Here is a 14421-nt window from a genome sequence, read left to right on the forward strand (position 1 = left end):
AGCTGTGGCTCTATACCTCTTCTTTTTAATCCTTACCCAAGGATACATGCATTATTTTGAGATGGGGGAGAGAAAGGGAGAGAGGGAGAGAGGGGGAAAGGGAGGAGAGAGGGGGAGAAAGAGGGAGGGAGGGAGAGAGAGGGGGAGAGAAAGAGAGAGAGAGAGGGAGAGGGAGATAGACACGTTGATTGGTTGTCTCCCATACATGCCCCCCTGTGGGATTGAACCTGCAACCTTTGGGTGTATGGGACAATGCTCCAACCAACTGAGCCACCTGGCCAGGGCATCTACTCCTCTTTTAATAACCATGATGATAAGGACGAGGAAGAAGAATAACTACCTGCAGTTAATGGCTACCAAGTGCCATGTACTGTCTTATTTGACCTTCATCTCAGCCTTATGAGGTCAGTCCTATTAATAGGCCCATTTTTCAGCAGAGGAAATAGTGAGGGAGATAAATTACTCAAGGTCATCTGACCAGTAGGGGGCAGCGCTGGGATTGAACCCGTTTGTCTAACTCGAGCCTGGGTTCTTGACCACATGTCACTCTCCCTGATGAGTGTGGTTCAGTCTGGCTCTCTTGGAACTAACTCCCTTGGCTAATCTGAGAGGGAGCTGTCTTCTGCTTTCGGCCTGTGCTCTCTCAATTCACCATCTACTTTGGGAGCCACATTTTTCAGAACCACAATTGGGACACAGTATCTGACCTAGAATTTTTTTGTGTCCTATGGTAAGATTTTTTTTTTTTGATCCAGAAGTTGGGACAGAAACATGAAGAGGAATTTTCTCAATTGTTATCAGAGGGAGAATTTGCTCAGTTCTAGAAACATTGGGAGAAGCAGTCCAATTACCTAACTGAGTAGGTATTCAATGGCTTACAGGGATGACAATAGAGCGTATTTCATGTCTGCCTCATAGAGAAGCCTGGGCCTCTTCCCTTACACTCTTGTGAAGAGAGATATGCACCTTCAGTCCACGTGGTTTTGCCCTTCATGTTGGGAAGGAAGGAGAAAGGACATAAGCAATGCATGGCTCCCTGTGTTATCTTGAAAATGGAATGATGCATTTTGACAGCCAATTTTCTCTTCCCCATCCTTTAGAGCTCTCTATCCAAATTATTTCCCTGTTGTCCCAAAGAACTAAGTGGCAAAAGCAAAACATAGCATTGGATTCACGGATAATATACAAGGCAGACAGCCAACAGATTGCTATTAAATTAACCCTGGGGCTTGACAGATCTCTTCTTCCTGACCCCTACAGCTTATGGTGTTCCTTATTAAGGCTGAGCCCAGGCAAATTACCTCTGCTAACAAAAGGGGTTAATCTGCCTCTCTGCTAGGGCTCTGGAGGCAGCTCTGAGGGTGGGAGGGGGCACAGCCAGTTTGGCAGCTGAGCTCCACGCTTGGAAGGCAGAAGGGGGAAGGCAAGGGTACCGCTGTGCCAGGCAGTGGCCTAAGGCAACATTTCAAATAATAATTGAAGATGCTGGGAGGTCAGACCTTAAGAGATCAGCTTCAAACAAATATGCCAGAGCCATAGGTGGCATCAGCAATGGGGTGAGGGAATGGAGGGGGTTGTGGCAAGGTGCTAGGGGGCGGCATGGGGGCCATGCAGGAGTCACGTTCTCAATCCCGAGTTTGGAAAAATATTTCTATTAAAAAAGCCTACATTTGCAATGCAACATTATAAAATTTTGAGAACAACACACACACACACAGAACTAGGGGAATAGTAAGTAAATGTTGATTCATCTCATTAAATTGTTTATGTAATAAAATCCTAGGTCTGTTAAAAACATAGTATGAAAAATTCTATCTAAAGTATGATCATAATATCATTTAAAACTCATACTCTGAAAATGATGACTTAAAAGGCAAGATACCAAATGTTAGTGATTGTTCTATCTGGGTGGGTTTATTTTAGGACAGAAAAAGATATTTTCTATGCTTATCTATCTGTATGTACATAATTTTAGGTGAGGAATGTCAGATACAAAATATATACAGTCTGACCACAGCCAGTAAAAAAGTGAGTGAGTGTGTGTATGTGTGTGTGTGCGTGTGTGTGTGTGAGAGAGAGAGAGAGAGAGAGAGAGAGAGAGAAGAAATAGGAAACAGGAAGGAAATGTAGTTATATCTTAGAGGGGAATTAGAGTCTAGGTAAGCATGTAAGTTATCCTTTAGTAACTCTAGCTTGGGTCCATTCATTTATTCATTCATTCCTCCACCTACTCCATAAATGTTCACAAAGAATCTGCCAGTTCTCTTCTGGGTGCAGAGAACATAGCCTGATACATGCAGCCTAGAGCCTAGCAGGGGACCTGGTCACTAAACAAGGTAAATAAATATTATATATAGGATATTAGGTAGTAATGACTGCTACACAGAGAAATAAAGCAGGGAAGAGTGTATGTGTGTAGGGGGGTGGGCAGGGTGTGTGTGTGTGTGTGTGTGTGTGTGTGTCCTAGATTGGATAGGAGAAGGCTTCCTGGATAAACCAAGAGGTAAATTTTTTTCTTCTATTTTCTTATTTATTTTTCTGAGCCCTTATAGTTGAGTTAGCTAGCATTCACTTAAAATTGTGGTGTAAATTCCCTATATACACATCAAAATTAGGAGATGAGATTACAGGTCATTTAATAATCTCTACAGTGAATACATGTTATTAAACAAAGAAAATAAACATTAAAAAAGTAGTTTCCTTGGCTTCAAACCATTCGTGAGAGCGTTGGACACCAGGAGCCTCATCTCTATGGGTAAAGTTCAAGATAATATGATAAATACTGATGATAACAAAATGGAGTCAGGAAAGTGGGAAAAATTTGTGCTTCCAAATCTATTTTGCTCAGAGAACTTGGGAAAGTCATTTTGTTTCTCTGGGTTTCTCTCTTCCCACCCCCCACCATGGTTTTGCTTCTCTGGTTGAACTCTTGATTACTCACCCTCAAGGTTACATGGGACATAGTAACAGGGATGGAGTTTTATATCTTGGCATTTCCAGTGCACATAGGAAATGCTCAATAAATGTTTATGGATTTTACTTAAATTCCTCATGACTTAGCAGTCTTCCATGGGCATATGTAAAAATGCAGAAAGCCCACAGTTAGGTCAATAGGCCAAGATGCCAGGCCTGTGTAGTGTGAAACATTTACATGTGGTTTTCTTAGAAGACAATGATAAGAACAAGGGGGCTGGAGAAATATTCCAAATAATAGTAATTAACGTTGCCATGCCTTCCCTCTGTGTCAGGCACTTTGCTAAGTACTCTATAGGACTGCCTCATTTAATCCTCAAACACCTGATAAGATGGGTGGTGGGGTTATCTCCCTTAACCGACAAGGAGATTGAGGGTTAGAGAGATGTAAAGCAACTTGTCAAAGTCACACAGGTTTTAAACATGAAACTAGATGCAAAACTAGTGAGTCTGACTCCAGAATCTGCATTCCCAAATACTAAGCTACAGTACTCTGAGGGAGCCCAGGGGAAGTCTGCAGAGTTGCATTCTTATCCTCTCCCCCTGAGGACCTGAGGCTCAAAGGGCTGGTCCTGTCAGGGGTGGGGAAGGGGGGCAGAGAAATTCCCCAGGCTCATAGGGCCCTAGGTTTGGCCTCTGATACAGAGCACCAGCACCCACATAAGCAAGGCACCAGGCCTGGGAAAACCCACCACGGCTGCCTGAATATGGGGAGGAAGGGCTTCCTCGGTGGCACACACAGGCCAATGCTGGATATGTCATTGCAAGAAATGCTCTCCTTTTATGCTAAATGCCAATCTGACACTGATATATACATTTTGGATCAAAGCACAGCAGCCACAGGGAGAGAAACTTGTACTGGGCCCTACAGCTTCCCCCAAAAGCCTGCCTGGCAGATTCCAACTGGATTAAAAGGCCACTGTCCATGGTACTAAGAAGTGACAGAGCTGAAAGCCATAAGTTGAAGTTATATAGCCCCTTGATCAGGGAATCAATTCACAAAGGGCCTCAGCTCAGTTGACAAATAATAGCTGATGCACCAGATGCTCATGCCAAGGTCAAAGATATAACACTCCAATTGGCTTCTCCCAGATAAAGCATTTCTCATGCCCATAGACTGGACTTCTGCTGACCTTTCCAGTCTTGCTTACACCATGTTTTACCTCACTTTGTGGCCTCTGGTCACAGTGGCCTATATACCACGCTCCCTCCTGCCACAGGACCTTTGTACATGCTGAACCAGTCTCTCCACACTTCTTTGACATGTTAACTCACACTCGTCCTCTTCCAGATCTCAACTCAGTAATCAGTTCCTCACTAAAGCCTTCTTTTATTCCTCAGTCTGTGTCAGATTTTCAAATATGCATCCATGGAACCATATTCCTCTTCTTCCCTAAACTTAAGTTTGTAATTATGTAGTCATTAATATGACTATTGGATGCAAGACAGTTTGTTTCTTTTCACTTGCATATCCCCATGGCTTAGTGCAGTGTCTGCCACCAATTAGGTGCTCTGGATACAGCTGTTGTGGGCTGTATCTTTACTTTGACTTGACACATGTATATTAAATAGGTCCTATATGGGACTAGGTAAGAGCCTAGGTCAACTCATTCTTAGTCCTGACAGTAGAGTTCAAAGGATCCTAGATATAGCACAGTTTTCATAAAGAAGCAATATTACCTTATAGCGACTTTCCTGTATTGAAAAGTTAGGGCTGCCTCTTGACCTAGAAAATCACTTATCTAAAAATGAGTTATTTTTGTAGTTAATACAATAACTACATGTAGTTAACCAAGTGAGACCAAAGTTAACCACTTTAAACCAGAACCTGTTATGCAATACAGGGACAGACTGGCTATGGATGGGAAGGAGAGAATTCAAGACCAGGTACCATGAGGCTAGGAATGCCCCACTTTGATATGGTGCTAAACACAAGGCCCTGAACCTCAGAGATCCTGAGAGTGTCTGGTATGATGAATAACAAACATCTTGGAAAAAGAGCACCCAGCTGCAAAGCCAAAGGAGAAATCTAGGACTGAGAAGGTAACTCAGATGATGAATTCTGCTGAACATTTGACTTTTGACTTTTCTAGTTTCCTTGTACTTTCAATAATAATTAGGATTGTATCAGGCTCTGTTTATTGATCATTTACTGAGCAAAGCACTGCCCCAAGCATGTATGTGTGTGCGCATATGTGCATGTGCGCGCATATGCATACACACATGTGTGTGCGTATGTATACATACAGCTGTTCAGTCAATCAACATTTAAAAACACTGACAAATTCTCACAATCCTGTTTGATAATCATCTACTCCATAGGTCATGGAATAGAGGCTCGAGTAAGTTAAGACACATGTTAAAGTTTACACAGCCAGCAAGTACAGCAGAGCTGGGTGAGAACTTCAGGCTTGTTGGGCTCAAAGCCTGTGCTCTCAACCATAATTCCAATGTCACACCAAACACCAGTCACTGGAAATTATGACTTTTTAAAAAATCATATCGCAAGACCACCTGCCTTACTATTCACTTAAGAATTTTCTTTACATAAACATACTCTGTAATTTAAGTGAATTTTTTAGTACCTGTGAAATCACAGGAGTGATGGTTGTATTTTATAGGATTCATGATCATAAATACCTAATTATGAAAACAAAAAAAGTCCACCTAGCGTTTGGAACACCTTGCCTGCCACCTCAGGGGTACTCATGCCACACATTGGGAACTTCACATCACTCTGTCCCAAACCATGAGGCATTACAGAAGTGGCGCTGAGCAACACAGGATTTGATGAGACCTGCCTGGTGGTGGGTGTGTTTCTGAGGCTGCTTTGAAAGGTGGCCGTTCCTACTCCAGAGGTGGCTGCACTCCAGGGGTGATAAGCCAAAGGGTCCTGGTTTGTACACTCAGTGCTTACAGTGGTCTGGTTGAAAATGACAATATAGATATCAGTTATCATCATTCTCATGATGATGATGATGATTTTACATATGGCTCTTTAAGGGTGAATGGCCCAGTCTCATTCGTATGCTAGCATCTGGCACACTGTCTGACATCTGCAGAATATAATCTAAACTGTGCTATTAATATTTCCCCTTTGCATTCTCCCCAAGGCATCTGTCTCCCAAAATGCCTAAATAAACTTCCCTTCCCCTTGAAGGCCTAGCAGCAAAATTCAGAAAACATGTCACCTAGACTGGGGACAGAAGCAGCTCCAAGTGACAGCAGCTGAGCCTGAACAGATTTCTGGCTCTTGGATTAGATGTAAAGGGAGAAAGGGAACCACCACCCACAGTCATTCTGTTAGCAGCTACATGTTCAGGCAAAATCTGTAGACAGGTTCTCCCAGGCTCAGACAGGATGTGGAGCAACAAAAGCTGCCAGTTGTTTCTCAGTGTCTCCATAATCAGCTCTACCTGCTTAAAACCTTCTTCCCTGAAAAGCCTTCTGGAGCTACTGAGCACTCTTTTGTGATGCAGAGGGGCTAGCTGTGTACCAAAACCAGGTTTTTTTTTCTTATTCACATATAGCTAAACTACACTTCCCAGCCTGCCTTACAGTTAGAAGTAGCCATGTGACTGACTTCTAGCCAATGGAATGCATACTATTTTAGAGGTAGGCTCATAGGAGTCTCCCATGTGTGGTCCACCACAGTCTTTCCCCTTGGCCATCCTGCTGCAGATAAACAAGGTGATAGGATGCAAGGACCTGAATCTCTGACTTGGAGGAATCAAGTTTGCTGGTGGGGATGATTAATATTGGACTTTAGAAGAAAATCTGTTATGTGTTTGAGCCATTATGGGGTCTATTTTATATCAGAACATTCAAAGCTTTAATATGACTAATATCCTCTTAAAGTAAAATTTCCAGGTTAGATTTCATGATCAACTATATACTAAATATCCCCACATGGAAGACCTATTCAAATTTGACACATTCAACCCAAATGGTACTTCCTCTATGTCAGAATGTTTCAGGTACTGGGATACAGGAATGGATCATACAAAGTCCCTTTTCACACAGAATTTACATTCAAATATGGGGGAACCCCAAATATACAAATAAAGAAATAATTTCAAATAAGGATAAGTACCATAAAGAAAACAGGGAGAGAGGGTTATTTGGGAGCTACTTGGGAGTTAATGGAAGTGTCTCTGAGGTGGTGACATGAGATTGAATTGTGAATGATGACATGTAGCTAGCCATGTGAGCTCTGGGGGCAGAATATTCCAGAAAGAGAGAACAGCAAATGCAAAGCATGAAAGTAGCAACAAGTTTTATCCAGGAACAGAAATGAGGTTAGCTGGCTGAAGCTAAGTAAATGAGCGGAGATATGACAGGACATCACAGAGGGAGGCAGGGTCCAGACTGTGTGGCATCTTCCAGTCCAAGGTGAAGAACTTGTATATAATTCTGTATTCAGTGGGAAGCTACCAGAGTGTGTTAAACAGGGGAGGAATGGTATCTGAATTATGTGTTGAAAGGTCCACTCTGCTAGGGGAACAAGTAGCATGTAAGACAGCAAGAAAGAAGGAAGACCAGCCAGATTACTGCAGTCACACAGGTGAGAAAACAGTGGCCTTCATCAGTGTGGATTGGTGGCAGTGGAGATGGAGAGAAATGAGTTGATTTCAGCTATACTTTAGAGGAAGAAAAGGCAGGGCTCAGGGAGATTGATTGGGGATGAGGAGCCTGGTGAGTGACAAAAAGGACACTGACTTGTACCTCAGTTTCTCAGCTGCCTGGGTGGGAGACCAGGAACTGAGATCAGAATTTCAAACACCAAACACCAGTCACTGGAGAGTCAGGTTTGTGGTGGGATGGACCATGTGATATGGACTGAATAAATGTGATTTGTATTGTTAAATAGGGGTCAATATAGTACAGCAAAAATACTGGCTCAGACACTCAGCAATTTCCTTGCCTTCTCAGGATTTTAGCTAAACATGAGATAATCATACTGAAATTATGGGGTTGTTATTTCAAATAGACCCGTGGTGGGTAGAGACGGAAAAGAAGAGTGACGGGGACTTAGGATTACAAAAAATGTTTGGCGTCTTGATCTGGATGCTGGTTACACACTTGTGTTCTGTCTGGGAAAATTCACAAAGATGGCAAATTATAATATACCTCAAAATGAGATTCTATGCAGAAAGTTCCCAGTACAGTGTTTAGAACTCAGTAAATGGCAGCCACTATTATTTTCACTAGTAAGATACAGTAAAAGCCATGTAATGCATATCTGTGGTCCGTGCTGTCCATACAGGCCATTGAAGAATCCTCTAACGGGAGGAAGAAACCTTAACTGAACTCTAGGGTCTTATCTTACAGTTGATGAAGGTCACATCTAGTTTTAATTGAAGACACACAAATGCCTGTGCATGATACAACTTCAATCCAGAGCTTGTCCTGGCCCACAACTGGTAACCGGATACTTCCCCAACTTTGTTAGGATGAAAGCTTGTCATGGGTGTCAATGTAATTTAAAAGACAACCGTTCTCCACAGGGCCTAGTGTTTAGTTACAACCATCCCCTTCATTCCACTTTCCCTCAAGCCTGCTCTTACCTGAATACTCCTGATTCAAGCCAATCAGTGATTGGCCCCAAGGAAAGGATACTAAAACTTTGATTGGTTATTTCAAAGTTCCACAGGTTGATCCTCAGGTCATCAGCTGACATGTAGGTTTCATAGTCGCTGTTGACTGATATGGAGTTGATGTGATACGTGTGTGCATTGGCAAATACCCTCCGTGGCGTGGCCTCCACCATCAGGTCCATGGGTCTGAGGACAGGCACCTGGGATGCAAGAGAAACATGTCCTTTTAGGACCAAAGCTCTGCACTGAGAAAAGAGTGTGCATGTTTATGTCCTTGATTTCCACACTTAAAATTGGAACCACAACAAAGGAGCTCTGAGAGAAGGAGAAATAAATCACACTGTTCCTAGTCCCTTCTGTGCTTTTAAGTTCTACTCTTTTCTCAAAAAAATGTCACCATCACTTGGCCTTGATGGGCACTTTCATCCTTCATCAACTGTAAGCATTTTTCTAGGACCCTCTAGGTAGCCTCATCTCCCAGGGTCTTCAAATCTGTGTGTGTTGGTGGAGGGTGGGGTGCAGGAAGGGCGGTCTCTGGCATCCACAGCTGCTGTTCCAGATTGTTTTTAACATGAACACTTTTTTAAAAAGGAAGTTCAGGGAAAATTTTAGAAATGTGTAGCTCAATTTAGATTTAAATTGATCCTTCATGGCTTTGGAGGCCTAGATCCCATACGGGCTTGGTCCTCAATCCTTAGGGCATTGTGAGAAAACACATCATTACTCAAGACTGCAAGTTCAAATCCAGCATTGACATACAGGGCACCTATTGCCATCCTGTTACACCTGGGATAATGTTGGTTTATACTTATAGTCTTGGCATGCCTGGTCATGCCCACTTTCATGTCTATACTGTCCTAGTTTGGACAGTAAGTTATATGGTCATCACACAAATAAATAAATAAATGTGAACACACAAACATATATGGCAGTTGGCTATTATTTGTTGAATGAGTGAGTTGGAATATGGGAGCAAATGTTTTCTTCCCCACAGGTCAGAGAATGAGGCAGTGAAATAGTTTCCCACACATGAAGCTCTTCCTGGCAAAAGTGACCCAGGACTCATCACTCTTCTGACCGCCTCTTTGAATTCAAGGGCATTTCTGACGGCACGTGGGCTAACTGGCTGCTAAGAAAGTGAGTGTGGACACTCTGCCTGAGAGGGAGAGAACAGGCTAAACACAGAATGGGCAGGAAACACAGGTGTGGTCCTGTAACAGAAACAAGAAAATAAAAGGACTGGAAGAGTTCCCCGTTCAAGGAACTCATCTCTTACAATCCAACCCTAAATAATTTGATACCAGGTGGTTGATTAAGGTTTCTACTTTTGGATTTGTTTTAACCCAGGGGCTGAGGGGCAGAAGGTGAAATAAGGTTCAAATCTGTGAAGTGTGGTGACCTCTGCAATCTTTCACAAAACAGAATCGTCCAATTGAGTCTTGAAGGAGTTTAGCTCACTTTTGAGGGAGTTTTTAAATTAAATAAAAAATTCAAAAGAATTGCAGTGTCCTATACAGATGTGGTCCTGGATCTCCTGGAAACCAGAGGTGCCCTGAGTGGTGGATATAGGGAGAGCCAGGTGTCCTCTGAACACCAGGAAAGGGAGTGGGTGAAAGACTCTGTGAGCCCCACACACCCCGGGTTTGGATAATGGCTCTGTAATGGCATAATCCCAGGGATGGCCAGAACTGGGAGACCTGGGCTCTGATCACGGGTTCTCCACTCACCTGTGGCTGTGTGACTCTGAGCAATTAACCTGCCCTTTCTGGGCTCTGGTTAGACTATCTGAAAAACAATGACAATACCCACTGTGCCCTCTTATCATGAGTTGTAACTCCATTCATGATATAGTTTGTGATGTAACTCATTCATTTCATGAATTATAATTGCCCTCTGGCATGCCCTCCCAATCACCCTTTCAGCGAGGGATTTACTGAGCTCCGTACTAGGTCCTGTGGGTTTCGGGTGGTGAGCACAACCAGATACAGTTCCTGCCTTCAGATAGCTGGAGGAGGTGGATACCAAATCACTCACAGTAAAATGCAGTAAGTGCCCTGAAGGAGAGGCTAGAGTGCAAAGGGTGATTTAGCATGGTCAGGGCGCTCTGCAGGGGTTTTGCTGAGGAGGTGTGAATTAGATGACTGTGAAGGATGAGATGGTTTACTAGGCCAAGTGGGGGAAGGATGTTCCAGTCATAGAAAAGCGCACGTGCAAGGGTCCTATGGTGGTAAGAGTAAAGGGTCAATAGGTCAGCAGATGAGACAGAGAGAGTGATGGGAATCATGGTAGATGTTATGTGATGGGATAGGTAAGAAGCAAGCCCTCAGAGAGGTTTTTGCCATTACCCTAAGAGAAATGGAAAGAAATTTTAAAAATTCCAGTAATATGAGTAGGTTCAAAGTTTTCATCAGGTCATTCCTGATGTTCAGTGGAGAGTAAGTAAAGGATGAAGGAGGCAGAATTTTGAAGAAGGTGATACACTATCAAACACCAATGAGGGCACATCTTAAGTTAAGGCTTTGTAATGGATAAAAGAAAAAGTGACTTTGCCCTTAGGAATTCTCCCTGCAAATATTTATTGGGCTTTTACGATGTCTCAATCATTCTTTACACATTATCTCAGGTAATTCTTTCAATGACTCTGTGAAATAGGTACTAGTACACAAAGTTCTAGTGCAAAGAGAAAACTCAGGCTCAGAGAGGCTACGTCACTGGCCCAGGGTGGCCCAGCTATTGGATCCCAGAGTCTACTCAACTGCAAAGCTAGTGCTCTTTCCACTGTATCACACCATACTTGACTATCATACATGGCAGGAAGTGACAAATGCTCCCTAAGTGACATAGGTGTGACATCAATGGTGTTGTTGATGGGACCAATGAGAATGGTCATCACAGAGTTCTGTGGCTGAGCTGTCTCTAGAAACCTCATTTAAGTGTTGCAAGTATTCATGGGATTTGAACAGGGCTTCGATTCTGTGTGCTTTCAGAAACACCAGCCATGCTTTTCAAGTCCCTTTTCATAAAGGAGCTCCCCACCTGGGGCTTTTGAGTGCTACCCACTTCCCCTGCCCCCAGAGCTAGTCGACCTGTAAGCAGCTTCCCTGGGGCCACAGAAGAAATAGCATTAGCGAGGACTTCCTGAGGCTCCTTCTCAACGCTACTTGGGCCCTCATGCTCTACCGTGCGTTGTCTGCAGAAGCTGCTGCGCCTGTGGAGATGGGGAAGGGAGTGTGACAGCCGGGATCAAGAGCAGTACAAAGTGGGAACTGCCAGCCCAGAGCTCCCGCCTAATGTGACAGGCCTCCCTGCTAATTCGGGCTGACACATTCCATGATGTACCACTTAATGGGGAAGGCTCCATGGAGGTGTCTGGGGAGGGAGCCTCTAATGCTTTGTGCAGATAAGGCAGGGGGCTGTGTGTCACTCACAGGATTCCAGCACCATTCCCGTGCCCAGATCAAGGCTTGTCCACGGCCCAGCGACACCCGTCACAAGAAGGAAGAAGGCGGCTTGGTGGGTCAAGCTGGACGGGCTGACTGGTGAGGAAGCCCTGTTGGGGCTGTGGCTCCCACTTGCTCTGGCTCCCACGTGCTCTGGCCATATTCTCCTTTCAGGGCTCAGCAGGGAGGGGAGTGGGATGCTATTCCTTGAGGTCAGCACACAAGCAATCCTTAGGGCTTTCTGGGTAGGGCATTCCCAGAGAGCTCTGTGCTTCAGGCCCGTCACTGAGTCAGCGCTGCCCTGACCGACTCCAAGGCACCCTTTTGCTCAGCCTTCCCAGGAGCCAACCTCACGAGGAAGAATCCTCTGTTCATCCCTCTTGCAGGGGAGGGCAGGGAAGTGAGGGTCCTGTCTGCTGTCACACAGAGGGGCTGAACCCGGGCCGTGGGTTCCTGAGTGAGCACCCCTCACCACGGTTGCAAATGAAACTATCAGGTTGAAACATGAAATGGCCATTTTGTAAATCAAAAATGCCCCAGTCTCAGTGACCAACACTTTGGAAGGACTCTGTGCCATATGGATGTGACATGGAATCGTGGAACACAGAATCCTGCAAGGGCCCTCATAGCCTCTTAGGGCTGGTGTGTGAGTGCACATGTGTGAGCATGGCGGAGGGCGATGCAGTGGGAGGCTGTGGTGTCTAGGGCTTAGTCCCTTCCTCAGTCCTGGCAATATGTTTGGATTCGCTACCACATTTTACTCCAATGACTATTCTTGCAGACAAGGAAAGTTTGAAAACATCTGACCCAGGCTGTTCCTGAAGGCTGCAGATGAGGAAATAAAGACTCTGAGAGGTGACGAGCCTTGTCCGTGGTCCCCCAGGTCAGGGTTGCTGGCACACAGCCTTGGATTCCTCGTCTTCCCCCACAGCTTCCTCCTTTGTCTCACACCATGTCTTGAGCCATTCTCCACAGGCCCAGAGCCCCCTCCTTGTCAAACAACAGAATGAGACAAAACCCAGGAGAAAGCCACGGCCCCAAACCTGCAGTCCAAGCCCTCCTTTCTGAGACATCTTGGCAGGGGTTCATGAGACGAGGATCAACCCTGAAACAAGGCAGGTGCTGCCTGTGCTTGCCGGTGAGCACAGAGGCCAGTCCTTCGCCCTCGGAGGGGGCAGGTGGTTCTGGATTGTACTGCTGGAATCTGGTCATGCCCACCCCTCAAGCACCTCAGACTCCTCCCTATCCTTGACCCAGTTGCAGCTCGTCCCCCTGAGCCTGATTCTAAAGGATGAGCACCCCAGCCTTGGTGGCCTGACAACCTGCATGATGTTAGAATATCAGCCTGGGAATAACATTCCAGGGCTCAAGAGAACAGCGTCAGTCTAACCTGCTATAAGACTTACAGGTGTACCTTGGCTATAATGCCAGTGGGATGCGAAGAGTCCAGGGGGCCGCATGTTCTCTCACTCAGATCGTCAGGTCTCTGTTCAATCATGCCCTCTGAGAGAGGCCTTCCCTGCACATGCCACCTCAACAACCTCCCCTTGCTATCCTCTCACCCAGGGAGCCTTTTAGACTGTTGTAAACACTTAAGCAATTTATCAGTGAATTCTCATTCAATATCCTATGATGTTGCTTACTAGATATTATGAGTGCTGCTGCACAGATAAGGAAACTGAGGCCAGAGGGGTCAACTAACTTCTGGAAAGTCACACAGCTGGTACTCAGGCCCGGCACTCCTCAACTGTGGAGTCTAAGCTGTAGTTGCTCTGTATTATAGGCCCTGGAGGAGTGCACTTGGGTGCGAGGGCCAGAGTAAAGAGACATTTCAGTGCATGGGGACTTGTGCTGTGATGGAGGTCAGGAGGTACTGCCCAGGCAGTGTTGGCCACGTGGGTCCTGTGTCTACTCAGGGAGGTCAAGGGAGACCTCAAAAAGGAGGGGCAACTAAACGAGGCAGGACGTGAAGGGTTTGTGGGCATCTCCCAGGCAGAAGTGAGGGATGGGGAGGAGAGAAAGCTGTGCTCTACTCCGAGGGAACAGCATGAGCCAAAGCTCAGAGGGGAGAGTGCAAACTATATGAGTAAATGTGTGATTCCTTGTGTTCTGGGGCTGGAAGTTAGTGATTCATTATTCACACAATAAATAATTATTAAATCCCTCCTGTACACCAGACATGAAGAAACCTATGTAGAGTAAGGGATGGAGAAGGAATGGTGTGCTATTTGAGGTCGGGCAGTCATAGAAGTCCTCTCTCAGTGGATGACATTTGAGTAGAGACCAGAAGGGAAAAAGGGAGGGAGCCAGGTGGCTCTCTGGGGAAGAGCACTCCAGGCAGAGGAAACAGCAAGTGCAAAGGCCCTGAGGTTGGAACATGTACAGCATGTAGGAAAAACAGTGAAGCACCT

The 14421-nt window shown here is 45.1% G+C and overlaps 1 protein-coding gene across 5 annotated transcripts in view; it reads right to left on the reverse strand.

Annotated features, from left to right (window-relative positions):
• PPP2R2B (protein phosphatase 2 regulatory subunit Bbeta) overlaps positions 1-14421 on the reverse strand; it is a 416365-nt gene that overhangs the window by 53986 nt on the left and 347958 nt on the right. For all 5 annotated transcript variants that reach the window (XM_045185064.3, XM_024576833.4, XM_024576832.4 and 2 more), the window contains one exon: positions 8593-8770. In XM_045185064.3, coding sequence (XP_045040999.1) covers positions 8593-8770 — 178 coding nt within the window. The remainder of the gene's footprint in view (positions 1-8592; positions 8771-14421) is intronic.

Source organism: Desmodus rotundus, chromosome 6, assembly GCF_022682495.2.
Source record: "Desmodus rotundus isolate HL8 chromosome 6, HLdesRot8A.1, whole genome shotgun sequence".
NCBI lineage: Eukaryota > Metazoa > Chordata > Mammalia > Chiroptera > Phyllostomidae > Desmodus > Desmodus rotundus.